The sequence below is a fragment of the Urocitellus parryii genome, chromosome 13, assembly GCF_045843805.1.
Source record: "Urocitellus parryii isolate mUroPar1 chromosome 13, mUroPar1.hap1, whole genome shotgun sequence".
Lineage (NCBI taxonomy): Eukaryota > Metazoa > Chordata > Mammalia > Rodentia > Sciuridae > Urocitellus > Urocitellus parryii.
This window is the reverse complement of record NC_135543.1, coordinates 12,896,336-12,918,313: the sequence shown is the minus strand read 5'-3', so window position 1 is coordinate 12,918,313 and position 21,978 is coordinate 12,896,336. Positions and strand designations below refer to the sequence as shown.

The 21,978-nt window shown below is 43.6% G+C and overlaps 1 protein-coding gene across 1 annotated transcript in view; it reads right to left on the bottom strand.

Annotated features, from left to right (window-relative positions):
• The window catches only part of Kdsr (3-ketodihydrosphingosine reductase), a 33,302-nt gene extending 15,554 nt beyond the window's left edge, over positions 1-17,748 (bottom strand). Inside the window, exons 1-6 of the mRNA XM_026404646.2 lie at positions 17,570-17,748; positions 13,090-13,179; positions 11,163-11,219; positions 7,890-7,955; positions 7,588-7,683; positions 3,406-3,597 (exon numbers count right to left, since the gene is read on the bottom strand). Of these exons, the coding sequence (XP_026260431.1) occupies positions 3,406-3,597; positions 7,588-7,683; positions 7,890-7,955; positions 11,163-11,219; positions 13,090-13,179; positions 17,570-17,677 (609 nt within the window). The 5' untranslated portion in view covers positions 17,678-17,748. The remainder of the gene's footprint in view (positions 1-3,405; positions 3,598-7,587; positions 7,684-7,889; positions 7,956-11,162; positions 11,220-13,089; positions 13,180-17,569) is intronic.
• Positions 17,749-21,978: the final 4,230 nt, after the last annotated feature.

The window sequence follows — 21,978 nt, the reverse complement described above, 5'->3', positions numbered from 1 at the left end:
ATGGGGGCCAGGCCACGAGGTTGATGAGCAAGCAATTTCTCTTCCACTTGTTTTTGAGACAGTGACTTAAAAAACTTGTCTCCCACGGCCTTGCCCTCTGCTGGGCATGGACCAAGGAAAAACAGCCCAAAAAAGCCAATAAGAGGAAATTAGAGAGGCCTTATAAAGACTGACCCTGGATGCTTAGGCTGGTCACTTCTGTGCATCTTTCTGCCCCTGCCCCACAATAAGTAAGGACCAGAAACTAACACAAGACAGTATTTCAAAGCAGAGTCTCAGACTCAAGGCTATGGTTGCAGTGGTTAAACAGAGCTTTTTGGAACATTTTCTCATGGGGTGGGACCATAGATTGTTGGGGTTGAGAGAAACCAAGCCAATCCCCTTTTGGGATGGTATCCTCTCTATAATTATCAAGCCAAATGACTCTCCCAGTCAAAGGCTGGATATTTCCAGGGCTAGTAACTTAACCGTTTATGCAGGCTTTATTTAATTATCTAACAAATACCTATTGAATTCCTACTCTGGTCCAATATTGTTCCTAGAATGCAGCATACAGCCTTGAACAAGCTAACTGATCCCTGTCCTTGTGGAGCTTCTGGTCTCCTGAAACTCTTGGTCACCTGATTTACTAAGAGCAGGGAGCCGAATATACCCTCCTGAACTACTGACCTCACAGCAATCAGCAAAGGCAATGAGGGTGGTCTGGGCTCACTTGTTCTTGGTTAGACAAGTCCGACCCCTGAGATCACCACTTTCTAAGAACGTAGGAGCCACTCATAAGGTCCTGCTTAGGTAGCCACTGCCTGCTTCTCCTGGTCCCTCTGTCCCGACTCCCAGGGTCCTCTTTTCTTCCTTCCACCTGGGATCAACCTCAAACAGAAAGACCAACCGACCTGATTTACCATCAAAATGATCCCACATAAGACCTGTTGTTCCTCATTCCACGACAACAAAGGCACAGGGGATGGAGAGAAGATTATTTACATGAAACTTCAGAATTCAAGCTTCAACTTACTTTCTGACAGCTGTGGGCAGAGATGGAGGGAGGAGGGACGGGGCCTGATCAGTTTTTTTTTCCCTAGGTCTCTGATGGCACAATGTTGGCTCCTACCTTAAGTCTACTTTCCAAAAAGATTAAAATTTAAAATCTTTAAGTGATATATTTGTAACCAACATATTAAGAAAAATATGTATGCTTTCAGGATTATCCAGTGTGTCTACAGCATTTCCCAGGCCCTACTTTAATCTGGGGACAAAGCCAGGGGGAAGGAAGACTTGAAAGTTTATTAAAGCAAAAGGATTACTGCAAGTATTCCATCTGAGCAGTTATATTGGTTTCATTCACAGGAACTGACTGAGTTATCCAGATTTCAAAAACAGCTCTCGGTTTTGTAGGGAAACAATTGGTTTGGTGGAAGTTCTACTATGAACAAACTAGATTTTGAAGACAGGATTTATTTCTTCCCAAATAAGAGGCTATTTTTCAGGGTACATGTTTTTTTTGTTGTTGTTGTTGTTTAAGTAAGGATATTTTCAATGGAGTCCAAATACGGATGGAAGTCAAGCCAACTTGGGAACCCAGGATCTGCCATGTGCAAAACACACTTGTCACCGAGGCTGAGGGAACTCTGTACTGGCAACTAGCTCTCTTTTCTCTCTTCTGAATTAGCATCTCTGTCCTACCAGAAGTGAAACCAGACCACCCAGATTACACACCTTGCCCTCAACTAGTGATCTAGACTTGTCTCGGCAAGACCAGATTCAGAGGAAACACCCCAGTGAGCCACGTTTTTATCTCCAAACACCCGCCGCACCCACATGGACTCTACAACCACAGTGAAGGGCTGGAGACAAGCAGCCAGGTGAATGAGAGCACTTCTGACCTGAAACCCAGACACATCCTCCACTGTGGAAGACCCAGACACGTGGAGGTGGACACTCAGGCCTTCTTATTATTTCTCTCACCAAGTAACTCTAGGACTTTGAGAAACTCACTGAAATCACAGAAAATTCAGTTTTCTTTCCATAAGGTGGTTTAGCAACATCTGCCTCATGTATTTAAAAAAATTTTGACAAAAAAATAAAATAAAATGGTTATTCACAAAGGGAGTTTTCTAAGTAAAAACTGCAAAACAAAAAACAAGATTCTTATCTGAAATTTCACAGTCGTGCGTCCCCTATTGGTTAAGTGTAATATAATGATCTATTCTGATGAAGATATTAATCTTAATCAGATTAGATCTATTTCTGGTAACAAGGAAACGTGTGGCCGGTTCCTTTGGTAGGAAAACAACACAGTTTATCAGTCTCTAAGTGGCCCATCAGGACTCAGTCACTAGCCCAATAACTTGTCCAATATTTAGGCCATGTGCTTCTCTGTCACACACCATCCAGGTTTCTTCTGGTACATTCTCAACATGGGTTAACAACTATAGCCTGTGTGTACTTTTATAAATAAAGTTTTATTGGACCCAGTCACACCTGTTCATTTATGTGGCTGCTTTCCTGCTACCACAGCTGACATCAGCAGGTGTGACAAGCACTATCTGGCCCTCAAAAGCCTATAATTTACTATCTGGTCCTTCACAGGAAAAAAAAAATCACTCACCACTGATCTAAACGATTAACCAGTACTTCCAAAAGCACACTTATTACAAGGGAGCTGGCCATGCGAGGTCTCTTCTGGGCTTTTAACGTCGTGAGGTAGTGTTACATTCCAGTGTAGACTGTGGGCAAAAGAAATTCTGCCTTATGTGGTCCTGGATAGACCCCAAGTGACACTCTCTGAGCCTCCCTGTGTGACCATAATTTATGAGTCCACCCACACCTGAGAGGTACACGCACCAAGACACTTTCTTACTCTCTTTGACATTTTTGTAAGATGTGAAAAACATAAGTATTAGGAGAGCCAAACTGATTTTTTTTATTCTACCCCTCCCATTTTATAGATGAAGAAACTGACACCAAGTTAAATGTCTTGCCTAAAAGCCAAGAGTCACTGCCTGATTCCAGGGCTTCCCCTCAAGGTTTGCTAATTCTGTTACTCATCAGGATAGATCTTTTTGTTAAAGGAAGATCTCTATGGAAAAAAAATATCTGGTTAACCTTACATATACACAGTACTAGGCCAAAAACACCATGACAATATCACTAGCACTTTGTGTATTCAGTAGGCAAAAAACATAACCATTTTTGCTTCTGTATAATCTCTATGCAAAGAGAAAGGTGAACTGCAAAACTCAGGGTGGAGTCAATTTTCTTTCATTAATGTCAAATCTACAAATCTCAAATTTAATGCCCTCTCTAATTAAATTTAATGTCGCATCTACGAATCTCAGATTTAATGTCACATCTGTGAATCTCAGTGCTGAACTGAGAGGAATAAATTCAGAATTTAACTTTTACCTCCATCTGCAGAGCTTCCGCCAATCCCCTTATGGCAAACTTGGAGGAAGAGTAGGCCGTGAAACCAAACAATCCCAACTGTCCCGCCTGAGAAGACACAAACACGATCCTGCCCACCCGGCGCTCCTTCATGGTGGTGATCACTGCTCGGCTGGGATACACGCTGCCCAGGTAATTGACGCTCATTAATTTCTGTAGGGAACAGAGAAGCCACATGAGGAGAGAACAAGGTAAAGAGTCCTTCAGTGGGAGTCCATAAATGAATGAACATCTACAGGAGGCTGCAAAGGAGATGCTCAGCACCTTCCGTTTGAGGCCCACTTCAATCCTGTCTTGCCTTCTCACAATGACAACAATTAGATCTTCGCTGAAAATTGGTCAAAATTAGTTTTCCTCTTATGAAGTATACGACACGTTGCAGGTAATCCTTTTTGAAAGATAGTTTTAGGAAACAGCCTCCAAATGTTTCTAGTCCTACTGGGTCTGTGCTACAGAAGGACCATAAACAGAGCAGGACAGTGGTTACCAGTTCAGATTTGGGGGTTCAATCTTTGGCTCTACCATTTGGTACCGATTTGACAATGAATCAGAAAGTCAGATGCTCAGCTCATTTTCTCAGCTGAAAAGAAGGTTAATCTTGGAATTACCACAGGGATTAAAAGAGAAAATACAAGTTAAATGCTAGTGCAGTTCCTGGCCCACGGCAAGCCAATACGCATTGGCTCTTACACTGCCATGGGCAAGGGCTTAAGTGGGCACTTAGAGTTCGTTACCCTCTTCCTAAAACTCTCGAAACCTCAAACTTTAACTCGACAATCTAAGAATGCTTGCATTTAAATGTTTCTCTATTAAGAGTCTTATAGAAATATTAGCTTTACCATAATGTAAAGCTAATCAATCTTAATATGTTTAAGATGGCCCCAAACAGCAGGAGTGACATGGAGAAACACTTAAGCCATTGGTTTTTAAGAAACAGAGGTCAGGTGTCTTTAGACCAGGGCTATAACTATTTTAAATAATGAATAAAAGAATACATGTACAAGCATAGAATCACGGAAATACATTAAATCATAAGTGATCATGGCAGGATGGTGGTCTTCCCATTTCCCCCAAAAATATGTTTTAGTATCATTATATTGTTTTGATAATAAAAATATCCTTAAAAAAAAATCTGAAAAAAGGCGGTCCACAGTGTTCACTTTGGCACCTTTAGAGATCCCACTTCCTGGACAAACACATAAGAAAAAGAAAATAGACATGGGAATAACAGCAAGAGCATTTTGCAAGTTGAAGAACAGGAGGACCAGTGAGGAGTAACTTAGCAGAACGTGGACAACTTAATTCTTAGCAGGAGTGGAGAAACTAAGAATAGACTGGGGCTGGGGACATGGCTCAGTTGATAGAGTGCTTGCCCCATGCCCAAGGCCCTGGGTTCGATCCCCAGTACCACAAAACAAAACAGGACTGGACCCTAAAAATGGCTCAAGAAGCACTGAGCACCTGTGGGATGGGGAGGGCTAGATGGGTGCAGGGCTGAGAGACAGGAGGTCAGGTACAGGCAGTTGGGTAGAAACAGCCCAGATGTCCATCAACGACAACTGGATAAACATAAAGCACACCTCATTCGGTGGAGTGTACCAGCCCATGCAAAGGAGGAGGTAATTTAATACATGCTACAAGAAACCATGCTGAATGAAAGGAGCCAGACACAAGGGCACTGATCACAAGGCTCCACTCATAAAAAACATCCAAAGCCAGGTGTGGTGGCACATGCCTGTCATTCCAGCAGCTCAGGGAGGTTGAGCCAGGATGATCACGACTTCAAAGCCAGCCTCAGCAAAAGCGAGGTGCTAAACAACTCAGTGAGATGCTGTCTCTAAATAAAATACAGAATATGGCGGGGGATGTGGCTCAGTGGTTGAACGCCTCTGAGTTCAATCCCTGGTACCCATAGGGGGTTCCCTTTTGTGGTGATGAAAATGTCTTGCAATTAGAGGTGGCAGTCACACAATACTGTGAAAGTTTGAATGCAGTAAATGCCTCTAACTGTTCACTTTAAAGAGGCTTATTTTATATGAATCTCACCTTACTTTTAAAAAATTGATGTAGGACAAGGACAAAAGCAAAAAAAAAAAGACAGTCCGATCTTAGAGACCTCCCTCTCCCCAGAGCAGATATGGCCCCTCTTCCAGCATGGCCAGGACAGAGGTGTAGCTCCTAGTGAGGATGAGTCCAGGTTTAATATAGTCTGCTGAACATGGAGACCGCCACTCTCCACCACGGTTGCCCTCAGGACACTGCAGATAGGTGCATGTCTCCCAGGCAGGAGGCCAGGATTCTTTGTTACAGCTTCTGTTCAACCCAATAAATAAGACCTATGGAACCTGGTCCCACCCAAGATCTGGCCCTATCACAGAGGGCCAGATGAGACAGCTCTACCCAGAGCACAGGACTCCCCTTTAGCCCTTTCGAGTCCTGATCTCAATGTACACACATGGCCAGGCATCAGCAGCCACCCCAGCAAAGCCCCTAACACAAGACAGACACCCTGGTGCCTTAGAAGAAATAAACAAGGAAGCAGACAGAATGGAAGGACAAAAAGGAAACTGACGAAGACTTCTCAGTATCCAGGGCTCAGGATGAGGAAGACACAGCATGGAGAAACCATGGAAAAGGGAAATCAAGAGACGTGTACTGCCTGGGGCTCCCCAGGACCTCGCCAGGCTGGGTGACTCCCTAGAAAGCCTCACAATCCTCAGCTTATAGTCACTGTCACAATGAAGATTTATTACAGGGAAAAGATACAAACAAAATCAGTGGAAGAAAAGACACTGGGAACAAAGTCCAAAAGAAACCAGGTGCAGGTTTCCCACAGTCCCCTCCTGGGGGGGTCACATGAGACCTGCTCGATTCTTACACAATGAGTTGAAACAACACAAGCTTCACCTCTTCTGCTTGTCACTGATACCTGCACACTTTCACCTGGCGTGAGCGCTTAGTTTCCTGTTCACAGTCACACCCCCTATGCACCAGCCACTGAGTGCCTTTGTTCCACCACCAGACACACACAGGTCAACAATGCCTACTCCTGCTGTCCAGGCGCACACCACCCCTTCTTGGGGCCCCAGCGATGCGTTTATCACAACCATGCAACTACATATGCCTCCATCCACCCTTTGTCCCCATGTTTAGTCAAACTGAGTCTGTGGGTTCTCACCCCATCTCACACACACACACACACACACTCACTCACTCACTCACACGCCGACTCCTTTTCTGGCTACCCCCCAAATCCTTTGTCTCATCACTTCATGCCTAGACTATTAAGAACTGTTTTTCCCAAATTAATTCTTTACACAGCTGCTGATATAATCTTCAAATCTCCCTTCCATTCCTTCCACATGAAGGTATACAAGTCTAGACAACTCTTTTAACGCCAAACTGATAAAGGAGCCCGAAGACACATCCCACCACTGTGCTTCTATCTACACCCTGACTCTCCTGCTTGCTGTAAGTAAATCCAGAGTTGGTGGTGCTTTCCCACGGCCGCCAGAAGCAAGACAGTTACAAAATTGCCTCAGCAGTCTCCTTCTCTATAAAAGTTTAACTTCAGAGTCAAGCAAAATTCAAAACCATCAGCACATTGAAGGCTGAGCAGAAAAACGTGGCAGATATACGCTAACTGCAAAATTCTGTGCCCTTAAAAAAGATTTCAAATCTAATGCCCATTTCTTTGATACTGAAAGAAATTATTAAAAGGGTTCCTTGGAAAACCTGCTTAATACAATATAAATAGGATGCATCACTTTCTGATCTTGAGTTGAGAACTCCAGTGAGACTGTTGTTCAACTTTTTTGGTCTCTGATTGTTCATAATACAGGTACTTGACATGAAGACCCAACATCTTATGTGATCGCAGCAAACGCTGCAGTAATCTATCACAGGAAATGTTGCATTTTTCATTTTAGAGCTGAGAAAAACTGAGGTTCAGAGACCAGTCCATGTTCTTAAGAATCAGCGGTCACAGCCCTGGGACCAAGACCTTGTCAGCCCTCTTCAGTCTTCTCAAGCATCTATGAACGCCTGAATACACTCATCTACTTTATTCTTAAAGCCCTTACCCAAGCCTTGTTCTGCTTTTTTGTAGCTGGGCTGCCCAAGGAAGCAAACATTTGTACTTACTTCAAAAGTGCTAACTTCGAGATCTTCGAATTTTCCTGACAGTGATAGTCCTGCGCAGTTCACAAGCATGTCCACTGGGCCCAGTTTCTCCTGAGCCTAAAAAAAAAAAAAAAAAAAATGTAACAAAGCGAAAGTAAGAGAGAGAAGAAAAGAATCACTTAGCAGCAAATCAAGGCCAGTAAATGAAACCTACAAAACTGTTAAACATACAGGGAAGATTTACCAATTCCAAGTCACAGAGCAAAATGGTAAGAACCAATCAAAAGTCAAGCGTTCTAATTCCAGTCAACCCCACCTCTTACTTGTTTTATGACATTCTCTACTTGGTTGTAGTCTTGAGATACATCAACTGAGATACAGAGCACCACCTGTTAAGGAAAATAAATAAATGTCAGAGATATGCAAGTGCTGAAACCAATTTTAAAGTTATTTTTAATTAAAAGTAATCCTTTATGATAAAGGTGGATGATTCTGAATGTACAGATCAGTGACTGAAACCGGTTAGTGATGCAGTTAAGACAGTTGTACCTAGGAATTATGGAATGGGGAAGAACATTGGCACCCATCTGGAATGCCTGGTGCTCCACTTTGGCTGAGTGTCCCCACAAAGGCTGATGTGTTGAAGGCTTGATCCCCAGCCTGTGGTGCCACTAGAAAGTAGAAAACCTTTAGAAGAGGGAGCCTGGTGGGAGGAAGACAGGCCACCAGGAGCAGGCCCTTGAAGAGGACACTGGGACCCAGCCTCTTCCCCTGTCTTCACTTCCTGAGTGCCAGGAGGTGAGGGCTGTGTGCTGGTGTGTGTCTGCAGTCTCAGCTACTTGGGAGGCTAAGGCAGAAGGATCTCTTGAGCCCAGAATTTCAGGGCCAGCCTGGGCAATATAACAAGACTCCCTGTCAAATAAACAACAACAAAAAAAAGAGACCCATTTTCTTTAGGATTTGACACAGCAGGGTGGAAATTTTTATTTAATGGAAGAAGGAACTGGAGCCAAAAGATTTAAATTCCTAAGAAAAGGAAACAGTCCCGATCATAAACACAACCTGGAATATTCTAGACAAGAGGGCTTTGCCCTTGGTTGTAATACACCCCAAGTAGATTTTATTTCCAAGTCATCATATAGAAAACATTTTTTAAAAAGAGGATAGGCATCATAGGATTAATTTTAAAATGTGTCTTTTAATACATTTCACAAAGTATCAGACCATCTGTGGCATAAAACCTATGCTACAGACAAGTGAAATTTCAAAGAAAAATATTAACGAATTACCAGGACAAAAACACCCCCCTGCAGGGCCTCCTCACTGGGAAAAACAAGCCAGTCCAGGCAGAAGGATCAAGCTCTCACCCGCCCAGCCCTGATGACTCCCCCTCCACAGGATGGAGACAAGTTATCTTCCACCTGACCTAAAGCCCAGAGCGGAGATGGTGCTGGCAGCAGGCAGCACGGCCTTCAGCTACCACCTTCCAGCTTACACCACACTCCTGTCCATCACGAGTCCCGTGAACACAGGGGAAGCGGAGGGGGCTACATCCACCTTCTGATGTCTCAGAGAATGGGGTACAGTCAGGGGCCACAGGCCTCGAGAAAAACTCTGTGGACAAGGAATTTTATCTGTAGCTTAGGCTGCAGCACTGACCCCCCAAACACACACCAAAAAAAAAAAAAAAAAAGAAAGAAAGTGGAAACAGCTCAACAATAGGGAACTGATTAAACAAACTCTGGGGTCCCCCATATTGTGTGCCATAGCAGTCTGAAAACATGAGGGAGATTTATTTTTACTGAGATGGAAAGATCTGTATTAAATTCATGAATGGGGGAAAAGCAATTAAAACCACAGTGAAATACTACTTAAAACCCATCTGAAAGGCAAAGCTTAAAAGTCTGCTAATACCAAGTGTCGACAAGGATTCGGAACATCCTAAACCACACTGACTGCTGGGAGTAAAACCAATTTGGAGAGGGTGAAGACACATGGCTCCGCGTACATGGCTCAGCAATTCCATTTCTAAGTATGTACCATTGCTGCCCACGTGTACAACGAGACAGTGCTCTTACAATAGCAAAAACCAAAACAAACTACCACAAAAAAACTAGGAACAACCTAAAAATCTACCCAACAATAGAACCAGTGAACAAAAGGTAGTTTATAATTGAACACCATATAGGAGTAGAAAAATTAAGTGAACTCCTATGTAATGCAACAATATAAAAAGCTTTTTAAAAATAAAATTGAGATCTGGGGATTGTGGCTTAGTGGTGGAGCGCTTGCCTAGCATGTGTGATGCACGGGGTTTGATTCTCAGCATCGCATATAAACAAATAAATAAAATAAAGGTCCAGCAACAACTAAAATAAATATATTTTAAAAAACTAAAAAAAATAATATTGAATGAAGAAAGAAAGTTGTGCAAAAATGCATAAAGAATGATGACATGTCAATCTATGGAGACCGAAAGTACATTAGTGATTGCCCAGGACGGAGAGTGGGTGGAGCGGGAGAGTTGAGATTGCCAGCGGGTATGGAGATTCTTTATGGGGTAAAGGGAGTGTTCTAGAATTGACTGTGGTGGTGGTTGCTCAACTGTGATTTATATTCAAAAGCAAAGATTGCACACTTCAAATGGGGCGATTTTGTGTGGTGTGCGAATATATCTCAAGAAAGCAGTTTAAAAAAAAAAAAGAAGATGCCAGAGAGTTAAAAAAAAAGAAACAGAACTTTAAAAAAACCAAAACCAAAACAAAACAAAACAAACAAAAAAAAAACGTTATCAGATCATACATATTTTACTAAAAAAAAGCAAAGAAGAATCAACACAAAACTCAGGTGGGGGTGTCCTCCAGGGATGAGAGGCTGGTGTGGGGGATACTCTGTTAAACTCCATTTCTTTAACTTGAGTGACAGGTGTCTAGTAACTAATTTGTCATTATGCTTCATCCTCAAATATATATCAGTTGCCCCATTTTATTCTCCAAAAAAGTCCACAACCAAAAGTGTTTCAAATACTCTATCCTCTTAAGCATTTGTATGAATTTTATTTAAATGAATGAGTCGGCAATGACTCATTCATTTAAATAAAGGCCTATAATTCCAGTGACTCGGGCTGAAGCAGGGGAATCTCAAGTTCAGGGCCAGCCTGGAGAACTTGGCTAGACCGTGCCTCAAAATTAAAAAAAAATATGAGGCTGGGGGTGTAGGTCAGTGATAAAGCACAGATGGATTCAATCTTTAGCACCAAAAAAAATTATATATATATATATATATATATATATATATATATATATATATATATAAAATAACTGAAAAATATATATATTTATATATATATATAAAATAATTAAAATGACCATCTGTCAGGTGTGCAAGAGAGAGTCTATAATTTTTTTTTTTTTTGGTAATAACCTGAGTTCCTAGCCAATTGAAACAATTTCACCTTTTCAAAAACAGTCTGATTTAGTGTAGCTGAGCCAGGAAAATCATAGTTGCTTTCAGTGATCCAGCTGAAGTAAGCCTGGTTTTCCTTTCTCCAACTGTGTTGATGCTATAGAAAATGTCTCCTGAAGACGGTGCTTTACCTGTTTGTCATTAATAGAGTGCTTTTCGATTTCCTTCTTGGCCTGCAGCAGCCTGTCCTGAAAGCAACACAGAACAATTAGAGCTGGTGACTACATGCCTGACTGCTGGTTTGCTGAAAAGGATAGGAAAAGCAATTGTTTGTATAAATATTTCTTAAATTCTATAAACTACACAGGACAGCACCTTCATTAAGTAGCTAGCTACAGGCCCCAGTCCATGAGAGAAAGAATTAAAATATTTCAAGCTATGAATACATTTTCAAATTTATTGCAGAGAAATAGAAAAATAAATAAATTCAAATCGTGAATATGCGGCATGGATTGCTGATGGTGGCTCTAACAAATGTTTTGATCTGGAAACATTTAGTAGTGCTGGAAAACGCGAGCGGCTTCACACAGCTGCAGGTGTGCGGGTGCTGGTAAGCCATCATCCAAAGGCCCCAACGAGAGAAGGGAAAGCTATGCCCAGCCCATTTCAAAAAACCACTCCTCGATAAGCCAATGAGTAATTTTCCCAAGGTTTCAATTTTGTTTGTTTTGCTTATTTTTGAGAAAAAAAAAGATATAGTTTACAGAATCTTAATCTGCCACAGAAGTAACTTAAATATATCCTGAGAAAATAGAAAAGAACAAAAAGGGAGTGGGGTGATTCCCCAGGACACGCAAGGTTTCCAATCATGCGTGTGTCTATAATAAAACGACACTGTTCTTTTCATAAAGATACACACAGGACAGCCAAGATCAGTATGAAAAATTACATTAGAAGATAAAGAATTTCTCAAAGCCCAGAAGGCTCCCACGGGCATTCAGTTCCAGCAAGGAGAGGACCCCTGCAGCACGGGCCTCCCCTACTACTCTTTCATTCATCTTGCCACGAGGACCAGCCTTGTGAAAAAGCTCGCAAAATGCATCTTATTGAATCTGTGCTTCCATTCATGTAAGGTGACTTCCCGGCCAAAGCAAATTAATTATTGATTATCAGAGAGTCAAAGTATAAATAAAAGGTAGCTAATTCTGCCTTTCCCAGTTTTTGAAAAACAAAAAGTTATGGATGACAAGCCTGATTCTGGGTCATAATTTGAACACTGTCCCCCGAGGTCCACCCTGGCCTGCCTTTCCCAGGGGCCCTGTTCAGCCGACCACCCCTACTGAAGCGGTTCATCCCAAAGCCAGGAGGCCACGCTTGCACTACCATCCTCTCTGTCCTTCCCTCATTTCTTCATTCAACAAATTTGTCTTGAGTGCCTGCTGAGCACCAAGCATTACGCCCTATGCTCTGTGCCCAAGGGCAGTGGACACAGTCACAGCCACTTCCTCGGCCCCACGTGAGGTCAAGAGGACAGTGTGACTGCTCTGTCCTCTAAAACAACTCTGGTGAGACTAACAGACCCTGAGAAAAAGAGAAAACAGACCCTGCATCAACCTAAAGTAGAAAATACGTTTGGCCCTAAGTGTCAGGAGGGAGGAGAGTCCCGTGGTGCGTGGATTTCACTAGAGATGTATATACATCACATCGTCAGCAGTCATAGACAAACACTCCACACCTTTGGGCTTCAGCTTCAGAATGTGAAACACCTTCACACCTTTGGGTATCAGCTTCAGAATCACTGCTGCCAGTACTTTCGGCCTCCTATGCCCAGTGCGCTGCTTAACCACACCTCAGCCTATCTCCAGATCCACAATGTCTACAATAATGATGTCTGATATGCTACTGCCACTAACTAAATACTTGGTGAGCTGATCTGACTTCAACAGAGAAGTCCTAGGCCTAAACACAGAAAAGAACCAGTAGTTTAAGTATCACAGTCACATCAGGGAGGGGAGCACTTCCCAGCACAGCTGTGAGTACTAGAACTCTTGGCACAGCCTCGCTGCTTAATTTAAAGCACAATAAGTAAGTCAGCAATAATGAACCAAGAACACCTACCTCATTTCGTGCAACCAGAGTTATAAATGCTCCTTGTTTATAGCACTCAATTGCAATGCACTTTCCAATGCCACTGGAACCTCCTGTAACCTATGAACAAAATAATGACATCTTAGCACTTCCAAACTTTCCTCCATAGGAAGTTCATTAAAATCATTAGGATGGGATGGGGGGGGGGTGTAACTCAGTGGTAGAACACTTGCCTACACACATGAAGCCCAGGGCTCTACCCGCAGCAGAACAGAGCAGAATAGAATAGAACAGAGTAATTATTAGGGGTTCTACAAGAACTGCCCAGCTCTTGCGGCTTCTTCCCACCAGGCTGAGTGTGTGGAGTTAGTGCAAGCATGAAGAACTATACTGTCAGCAGAGCCAACTGCTTCGTTTTCAGTGCTGAACTGTAAAGCACACACCTATAATTTTCTGAGTTCACTAGAGGGAAAGCTAATAAATAATGTATTAGTCTGCCTTGAATTCAAAATCCACATGAATTTTCCTGCCTCACTGCACATCTATATAATACTACATCTACAACAGATTGAAAGAGCGGTCACCTGTGTATATCTTGTATTTTAAATGAGTCCTTATTATATAATATATGATCAGAATATCCTGAAATACCATACTTTTCTTCCTACAGTGTTCTATTCCTCAGTTCCATTTACCCTTCCATCACAGGGCCTTTGCACGTTCTATTTTTCTTGCTACCAATGCTTTCCTCCTGCTCTTTTTATGTGGCTGCAAATCTCAGCTCAAACACTACTTCCTCAGGTAAGCATTCACTGTATCCTGATATACCCCCCAGCCCACTTTTTAGAAGTGCATTCTTTTTTCTTTACTTTATGGGACTCACACAACCCAACAGTCATACATCTGTGTGACTGTTTGATTCACAATCATTTCTCCCATCACCATCCCACAAACTCCACAGAAATCCCAATGCTATTCCATTCTCCACTATATTCCTAGCACTTGGCACAGGGGAGACTCTATACATATTTCACTTAATCAGACAAATGCAGAGCTGTCTTTCTGGTCATTGTCCTGTTATGCCAGGTAACTATTAATGCGTACAGAGGTGGGGCTTTCCCTGGGAGAAGCATTTCTTACATGATATGGTGTCTCGGGGTAAAATGGAGTCTGTTTGGTCATTGCCCATATAGCCTGCCCCATAACAGTTCCTATGTCAATTATATATCTCAAGATACTACATCCTGCTTTTTAAAAGATTATGTACAGGGCTGGGCTTAGAGGTACATGTGTGAGATGCTAGATTCCATCCCCAGGTCTGGCAAAAAAAAAAAAAAATTCATAAAGTCTATGACAAAATTAAAGACTTTATAATATTACGTTAAAGAGCAGTTTCAAAATATAGCTATTTCCCTACAGTCAGCCCTTCAGGTTATTTTGAATATTTTACTGTTAGATATAAATCATGCTTTAGGGAACGTCTCCCATCCCGTGACTTCAACACCGTGAAACCCCTCCCACACCAAGGCTTATCTCCTTGGGACTTGCAGGCACCCTTCATTTCTCCTAACCTCAACTGGCCGCCAGTGGAGAGATTTCTCTGGTGGATAATTAACCAAGTATCTATAGAAGGTCATTATAAAAATGAGCCCCTGGCCTGGGCTGAAAGCAGGCTCTGGGGAAGTCTTTACTATCTGGATGTTTCACGGTTGTTTTGGTTTATTAGATTTCACCAGATAGCAACTAGAAGGGGCCCTAAAAATGTCCCTGTTTTAAGATTCTGTCCTTGCTGCTAAACTGTCCCTCCACCCTATGTCACCACATACCTCTACCTCCAAACCCTTCTGATCCTGCAGAGCTCAGTTCAAATGTCCCCTCCTTCATGAAGCTTCTCCTGACTCTGTCACAAAGTCCTGCCCTTACCTGTTGATGTCTGCCTGTGAAGTGACTTTACTAACATCCTGGCTCCCTCCAGACTCCACTCAGTTCCTTAAGGACAAATGCCAAGTGCACTTGATCTCTCTCATTCCTAGCACAGAGCCTTGCAACAAGCAGTCACTAAATAAACATTTGCCTACATTATTTTGCAAAATGGAATGTGATGCCATTTCCCGAGAAAACAGGATGCTGAAAGAACTTGTAAACTTATTATTATAAAGTCAATTAATGCAAGAGGAAGTTATGAGTTATTGAGAAAATTTATATGTTGTGTGGATATTAGCTATAGTTATGGCTGTCCTTTTTCTAGGCTGTATGTAGGGAAGTTAGCTATGTAAATTTGCTGTAGGGCAAAAAACAAGGCTTAAGCCCTGTAATTTTTAAGATTTTTGTATAACAGGAGTAGGACTTCCACTTCCAGGTCAAGGCTCTTGGGAAACTACCTTCTAGTCAAGCCAGCTAATTCTTAGAAGGTATCCCAAAACACACTAAGGCCAACTCTGGGCTGTGTTACTCTGAATGTTGCAAGTTCATATAGGGGACTTTCACAATGGCTGTAAAAAAAAAAAAAAAAAAGGCAAATGTATATTGTCTGACAAGTAGTAACCCAAGTGGGGGACACTAAAGTCACCAGTTTAATTTCCTTTCTGAATCACTCCTCTTACTGCCCATTGCAAATACTGTTTCAATGTTACTCTCTCTTTAATTACACCTTATAATCCTTACTGGGAGCAACAGGAGCTGGCTTACTGCCACCAAAGCTGCTCCCCATCATCCAAAAAAAGGGAGGACTGAAACACGCACCAGTGTGTGACATGTGCTGCCTGGGGTCACTATCCACGGACAGATAGCACCAGCACAGAGGAATCGTCCTGTAATCGGGAAATAGCTCCAAATCCTTCATGAAGATTAGCTCCTGTGCTGCTCTATGCCTAACAAATCTCAAGTAAATTACACTTTACTCTTTTGAGGACATTAAAAAAGACAGATGGTGAGATCATGTGAATTATTCATGTCAAGCTCACATCCTCTTTAGTGGTTGTATATGTACGTTATTTTTAGTATTAAAGTGGGACAAGAAATTCCTTGTCTGTCCCAACAGACAGGACACTTGTTATTTTACCTGTGACCTGGAACTTGATGGGAAAGAAGGTCTAGCATCAAGGTTGAATAAACTTTCTTATAAAAACTGAATTAAAATTTTCATTCCAATTTTGGTTTTGCATTTTCCCCCTAAGTTCTTCTCTGCAAGCACACGTTCTGAAAGAATCCAACTTTTAAAGCCAGGTTTTGAGGCACAAGTTCTCTTGTGGATGTGAACCATTCAGAACCTGGTGTGATTATTAGATTTTACTCCCTCTCTCTAGTCAATCTACATCCAACTCCTCATCTTCCACATCAGGAACAGCAGGAGCTGAAAATAATCTCATAGTTTTCAAAAAGAAAAGAAAAGAAACAGAAAGAAAATACATTTTATCATTCACAAACCCTAGTTCAGACTTAAAGCACACGAAAATAAATAACCACCCTATTTTGACTTTGTAACAGTCCAGTGGAGAGGTGAGATGGCAGCAACAGGTATATGTCACCTCAGGCACTAAGATGATGTACACTGCCAACTTAGTGACTAGCTCTCCTTATTCATAACCCCAGGCCTCAGTGAGCCTCAGGCTGTGGGGTCCAAACAAGAAAACTAGCGAGAAAGCCAGTGCTGACTGACAGTGCAGCCCTGGGCACAGGGGACAGGCATCCTCTGGGTTTGAAAGGCGCCACACTTGCAGAATAGGGACAAGGGAGCTTCCGGTGAGAAACCAAACTATTCACATCTCCTTCAGTCCCGAAGCCCTAGCCACGTCATTTGGCTCATTCTTTCGACTCTGAAAGTGGCAAAGAATCTCACTGAAGCAGCAATCCCGGACACCGAGCTGCGCTCACAGAAGGCAGTGCAGACCCGACAGAGCCGCCCTAGCCCGCCAGACCACTGGGTTCCGCGAGCAGTTTCCCCCAGGTGAGTCACTTCCTGCACTCCTTTGGCAACTGTCCTTTCTGTCCCTGGCACGGGCCATCCTCCAGTCCCGAGCCTCCTCGGCGGGTCCTGATGGCTCGTGACCCCCTTCCCTGCGGTCCACCCTCTCGACCCCGCAGGCCGTGGCTGCTCTCCCCTGGGTCGGCGCGGCACCAAGCGCGCCGCCGACCGCTGCGTCCTTGGCAAAGTTTCTCAGCCACTCTGTTGACTCATCGGGAAAGCCGAGGACCAAAACATCCACATCCCAGGGATGCTCTGGGCACCAAGGAGCAGCTACAGAGGCCCTGGAGCCCGACAACCCCGTAGGCTGCAGTTGATCCGGTCCATCGCAATCTGGCCCCGGGGAGAGCCAGATGCCACGGAGGGCGGGTCCTCGAGGCCGGGCGCCCGGCCCGGAGGGGCAGTGCCAGGGTGGACGGCGGCAGGTGACTCCCCTTTGGCCGTCCATTCCCGGGGACCACGGCCTGGAGGAAGGCTCGTCGGCCTCGGTCGCGGGTGGGCGGAACGGACCGGGAGGTCTGGGCGCAGCAACAGGAGGCCACTCACCACTACGTGCGCCCCTGGCAGGGCGAGAGGCTTGGGGCTGATGAGCGGAGACACCATGTAGAGCAGCAGCACGAAGGCCACGAGGAAGGCGGCGGCCAGCAGCAGCATCGCTCGGCCGAACGGCGGGCCGCGGCGGGCGGAGCGGCACAGGCTCGGGCGCCCAGGCGCGCGGCAGCAGCGGCAGCACTGGCGGCGGCGGAGGCTGAGGCTCGGGGATCACGCGCGGCCGGCGCAGCAGGAGCCGAAGTGTTTGGGTTTGCGGACGAGGGCGGGACGCAGGCCGAGGGGAAGAGGAGGAGCCGGAGAGGGGCGCACCGGGGCGGGGCGGCGCGGCGCGGCGCGGCGCAGCCAGGCGCGGCCCAGGGTGGGGAGGCCGTGAGACTCGCAGCCAGGGGTCTGGAGGTCTCCACCCCGTCAGGTGGGGACCCTGCCACCTCTCCTCGCAGGTGGGGCCTCCCCGCGCTAGGCGAGCGAGCGACCCCGGGCAGCGCCGCCTCGGAGCGCTGCTGGGAAGGGCCCGGGTGACTTGCTCCAGGAGTGCGCTGAGGTTGCGTCTTAGGACCCCGCAGAGTCGGTTTCCAGCCCTTCCTTCGCCCGGCGCGAGGCCGGGGGCCGCCACCGCTCCATCCTGGGAGTTCCGCCGCCTCCCGACCCGGCCCGCCCGGCCTAGGGGGTGCCCGAGAGCATTCTAAACAGTGGCTGTAGGATCTCGGATCGTGCTCGGTGTGCAGGCCACAGATCAAACGCTGAATCCTAGGTTCCAGTTCATGTTTCCTGGCGTACTTAGAAAATGGTCACAGCCCACTTTCGTTTTTTCAGAGGACCGGGAAAGCCTTCGCCAGGAGTTTTGAAAAATCACCAAGATGATTTGGTTTCGTTGAGCTCAGAGTTCAACTTTCCAAGGCAGGTTCAAAACTAAACAAGTCAGCTTTATGGGGATCTAATTCACGTACCATAAACATGCAGTTCACCAATTTAATGTGCATGATAACTGGCATTTAATAGTCACAGTTGTGCAACTGTCATCACAATTTCATACCATTTTGTTACACCCCCAAACGAGTGTAATCATTAGCACTCACTCCCCATTTTCTCCCAAACCCTGCCCAGCCCTACGCAATCACTAATCAGTCTACAGATTTGTCTATTCTGGATATTTCATATAAATGGAAACATAATAATATGTAACCCTGTGTCTGGATTCTTAGCACGTTTTCAAGGTTCATTCGTGGTAGACAATGTGAAATATTACTTTTTCATTGCCAAATAATATTCTATTTTATGGCAATATTGTGTTTTATTTTTCCATTCATTCACTGTCATTGAGGTGCTTTCCACTTTTTGGAATGTGGGATGTAGCTTGGGGTTAATGTGCTTGCTTTTGTCTAGCGTATTTGAAACCCTGGGATCAATCTCCAGTGTATCCTGCCCGGCTCACTACACCTGTGATACTATGAGCATTTATGTACACGTTATTGTGTGGACATACCTTTTAAATTCTCTTGGGTGTAGATCTAGGAGTGGAATTAACCAGATCTCTTGGGAACTCTGCTTAACCAATTGAGGGATTACAGACTTTGCCAAAGTAACTGTACCATTTTACACTCCCACCAATACTTTATGTGAGTTCTCTTTTCTCTACATTCTCACTAATGCTGGTTATCTGTGGTCATACTGTGGTTTTGATGTGCATAAGGCATATATTTTTGTTTGCTTACTTAAAAAAAAGGAAATGCTGTTATAGTACAAATACCAAAGAGCTAAAGAGTAAAAGGAATTGAGTTTTCTTCTTTCCTGACTTACTGTCCAGAATTAAACTGTGAGATTCGAGGGTATAGTCCTCAAGACTTCTAAACCTGTTGGAAGTTTGGGGAGGGGTCTCCAAACCACCTTCTGTGTGATAGTTTGTTGGAGGAATTCATAGAAGTCTCTGAAAGCTATTACACTCATTATTATAGTTTATTACAGGGAAAGGGCACAGATCAAAATCAGCCTAGGAAAGAAGTACATAGGACAAAGTCTAGAGGGTTCTAAATATAGACCTTCTGTTGTCATCTCCCATGGGATTAGGCTGTTTCCTTCCCAGTATTGATGCTTGAAGTACTGCCAACCAGGGAAGCTCACCTGAGCCTCTTGTGTGAAGAGTTTTTACTGGGGCCTCCCAGAAACCAAGGACAGAGACCAGACCCTCTCTCAAGACAATGCTGAATTCTTAACTACACAAGCCTGGCCAAAGTTCTCTTACAGCAAAACAAACACATGCCTAACACCTAGAAGAACCAGTTTGTAATCAGAGGCTTTTAACTCAATTTCCCAATACATTTGACCATCAGGGTATTATAATGTCACACAGGATGCCAGTGTGACACTGTATCACCATATAGTAGTAAACGTAACCTCAAATATAAGAGTCAAAAAGTAGTGGTTCAATAGAGTTCTGAGCATCCAGCAATAGTTGGTCCAGCTCATCATCATAGCATATAACCAAAGTGTCTCCCAGAACAATGCCACTCAGGCTGGCAAGTTTCCATTTGACCCTTTTGGGGCTCAGAGAATTATACCTCAAAGAATATGGCACTTTGGAGCACAGTAATAAGAGTTTGTCCAAAAGGAAAAGCTTATCTTGCTTCTGCCCACACAAGCTTAGGAAGAGACTCCCTGGAATACCCTTATCTGTATTCAGAGCAGACTGCAAAAAAACACAGCTGCCTTCCACCCCCACCCCAATCCCATCATCTATCTCAGGAAAGAAGACAGAAATGTAACCACACCTGGACCGACTCTCATATGACATCTCTCAGGCTCATTCAGATCCCAAAAAGAATATTTTTTACAAGCTATTTACTGTTTTATTATCCCCTAATAATCATCCATAACTCCTCAAAATTGTCTGCATTCTTCATTTCCCCTTCCCCTACAGAAAAAAAGGGGTATATATGGTTCTGAGTGATGCTTAGCTAGTGGGTAACTACCTCCTGTGATAAGCCCTATGCTCTGTTTCCCTTTTGCACATGAATAAAATGTTTTTGATTTCTCTCCTATTTAATATTTGTTTGTTTGTTCCAGTGAAACTTCAGAGGAAAGAGGACATTTCCCTGGCCCCTGCAATTCTATAAGTTTCCCCAAACAGGATAGGTTCCTCATCCTTCAGGAATCTGGTATAATTGAGCTAAGGAATAATATTGTATTTGATTCCTGAGTATGTTAAGGTGCTGGATCTCAGATCAGGTCCTGGAACAGAAAAAGGACATGCGAGGACAAGTTGTTGAAACTACAAGTTGTAGTTTGGCTATTGTTGTCATACTAAGGAAAATTTCTTGGTGTGAATCAGTGCATCAGCCTTATATGTTTCCTTTAGAGGATGTTCTTGGGCTACATAGGAACTCTCCATCTGTGATTACTTCTGCCCATTCAGGTGCTGATCTGTAATAAATATCCTCCTCTAAACTCCAGCTCTGGCTGTTTCTGGGGAACCAACCTGTGGACATACACCATACAAACCTTAACCAGACAACCTCCCTTCTGAGGTATTATGAAATCCAGATGTGAATTGCTTTTTTCAAATTTTTACATTTGAATTATATGAAAGGTAAAAGGAACCTGGTTAGAGTCTAGGATTCTAGATCCAACTGCAATAAAAAAGAAAAAAAGTGTACTTTTGGTATTATTCTAGAATAATTCATGAAACCCCAAGTGTTTGCTGGCCCTTTGTTGTTTTATGGACATTAAATGGTCTTGTTCTGCATACCATCCGGGGCTCTTCTCTAATCAGTTGTAGTGTAAAATACTATTAATTTGATAGGTTTAGCAAAGAAAAGCCCAAAGCGCAAGCCAACCAAATTTGATCTTATTCCAGGTTACCCAGTTGTGCTTCCAGGTCATCAGCAACTACAGGACCAGGCCAGGGTGAGGTGAATGAGGCACTCAGTCCACTCTGGCACAAAATCAAGGAGATGCAAACAAACATGCAGTAATCAAGATCAGTAATATTTTAAGACAATAGCCTTTATAAAAACAAAATTAATGAAAAAAATTTACAATGAAAAATATCAAAATTTTTAATAAAAAATTTTTAAACATGACTGAATGAAAAACAACTTTGTAATGGGTTTACTTACATTCTTACTGCCATCATCTCCTTCATGGTCCATATTAATTATTGATTACAGTGTTTTTCCTGATTTAGAAAATAATAAATGTACTCATTAGAATGGCTATTATAAAAGAAAGCCAAACTCCAGTGGACAAGGACAAGTGTTGACAAGGATGTAGCAACTGCATTGTTGGTAGGAATATAGAATGGCGTAGCCACTGTGGAAAAGTTTGATGGGTCCTCAGAAAGTTAAACATAGAATGACCATGTGACCCAGCAGTTCCATTGCTAGTTGTGTACCTAAAAGAATGGAAAC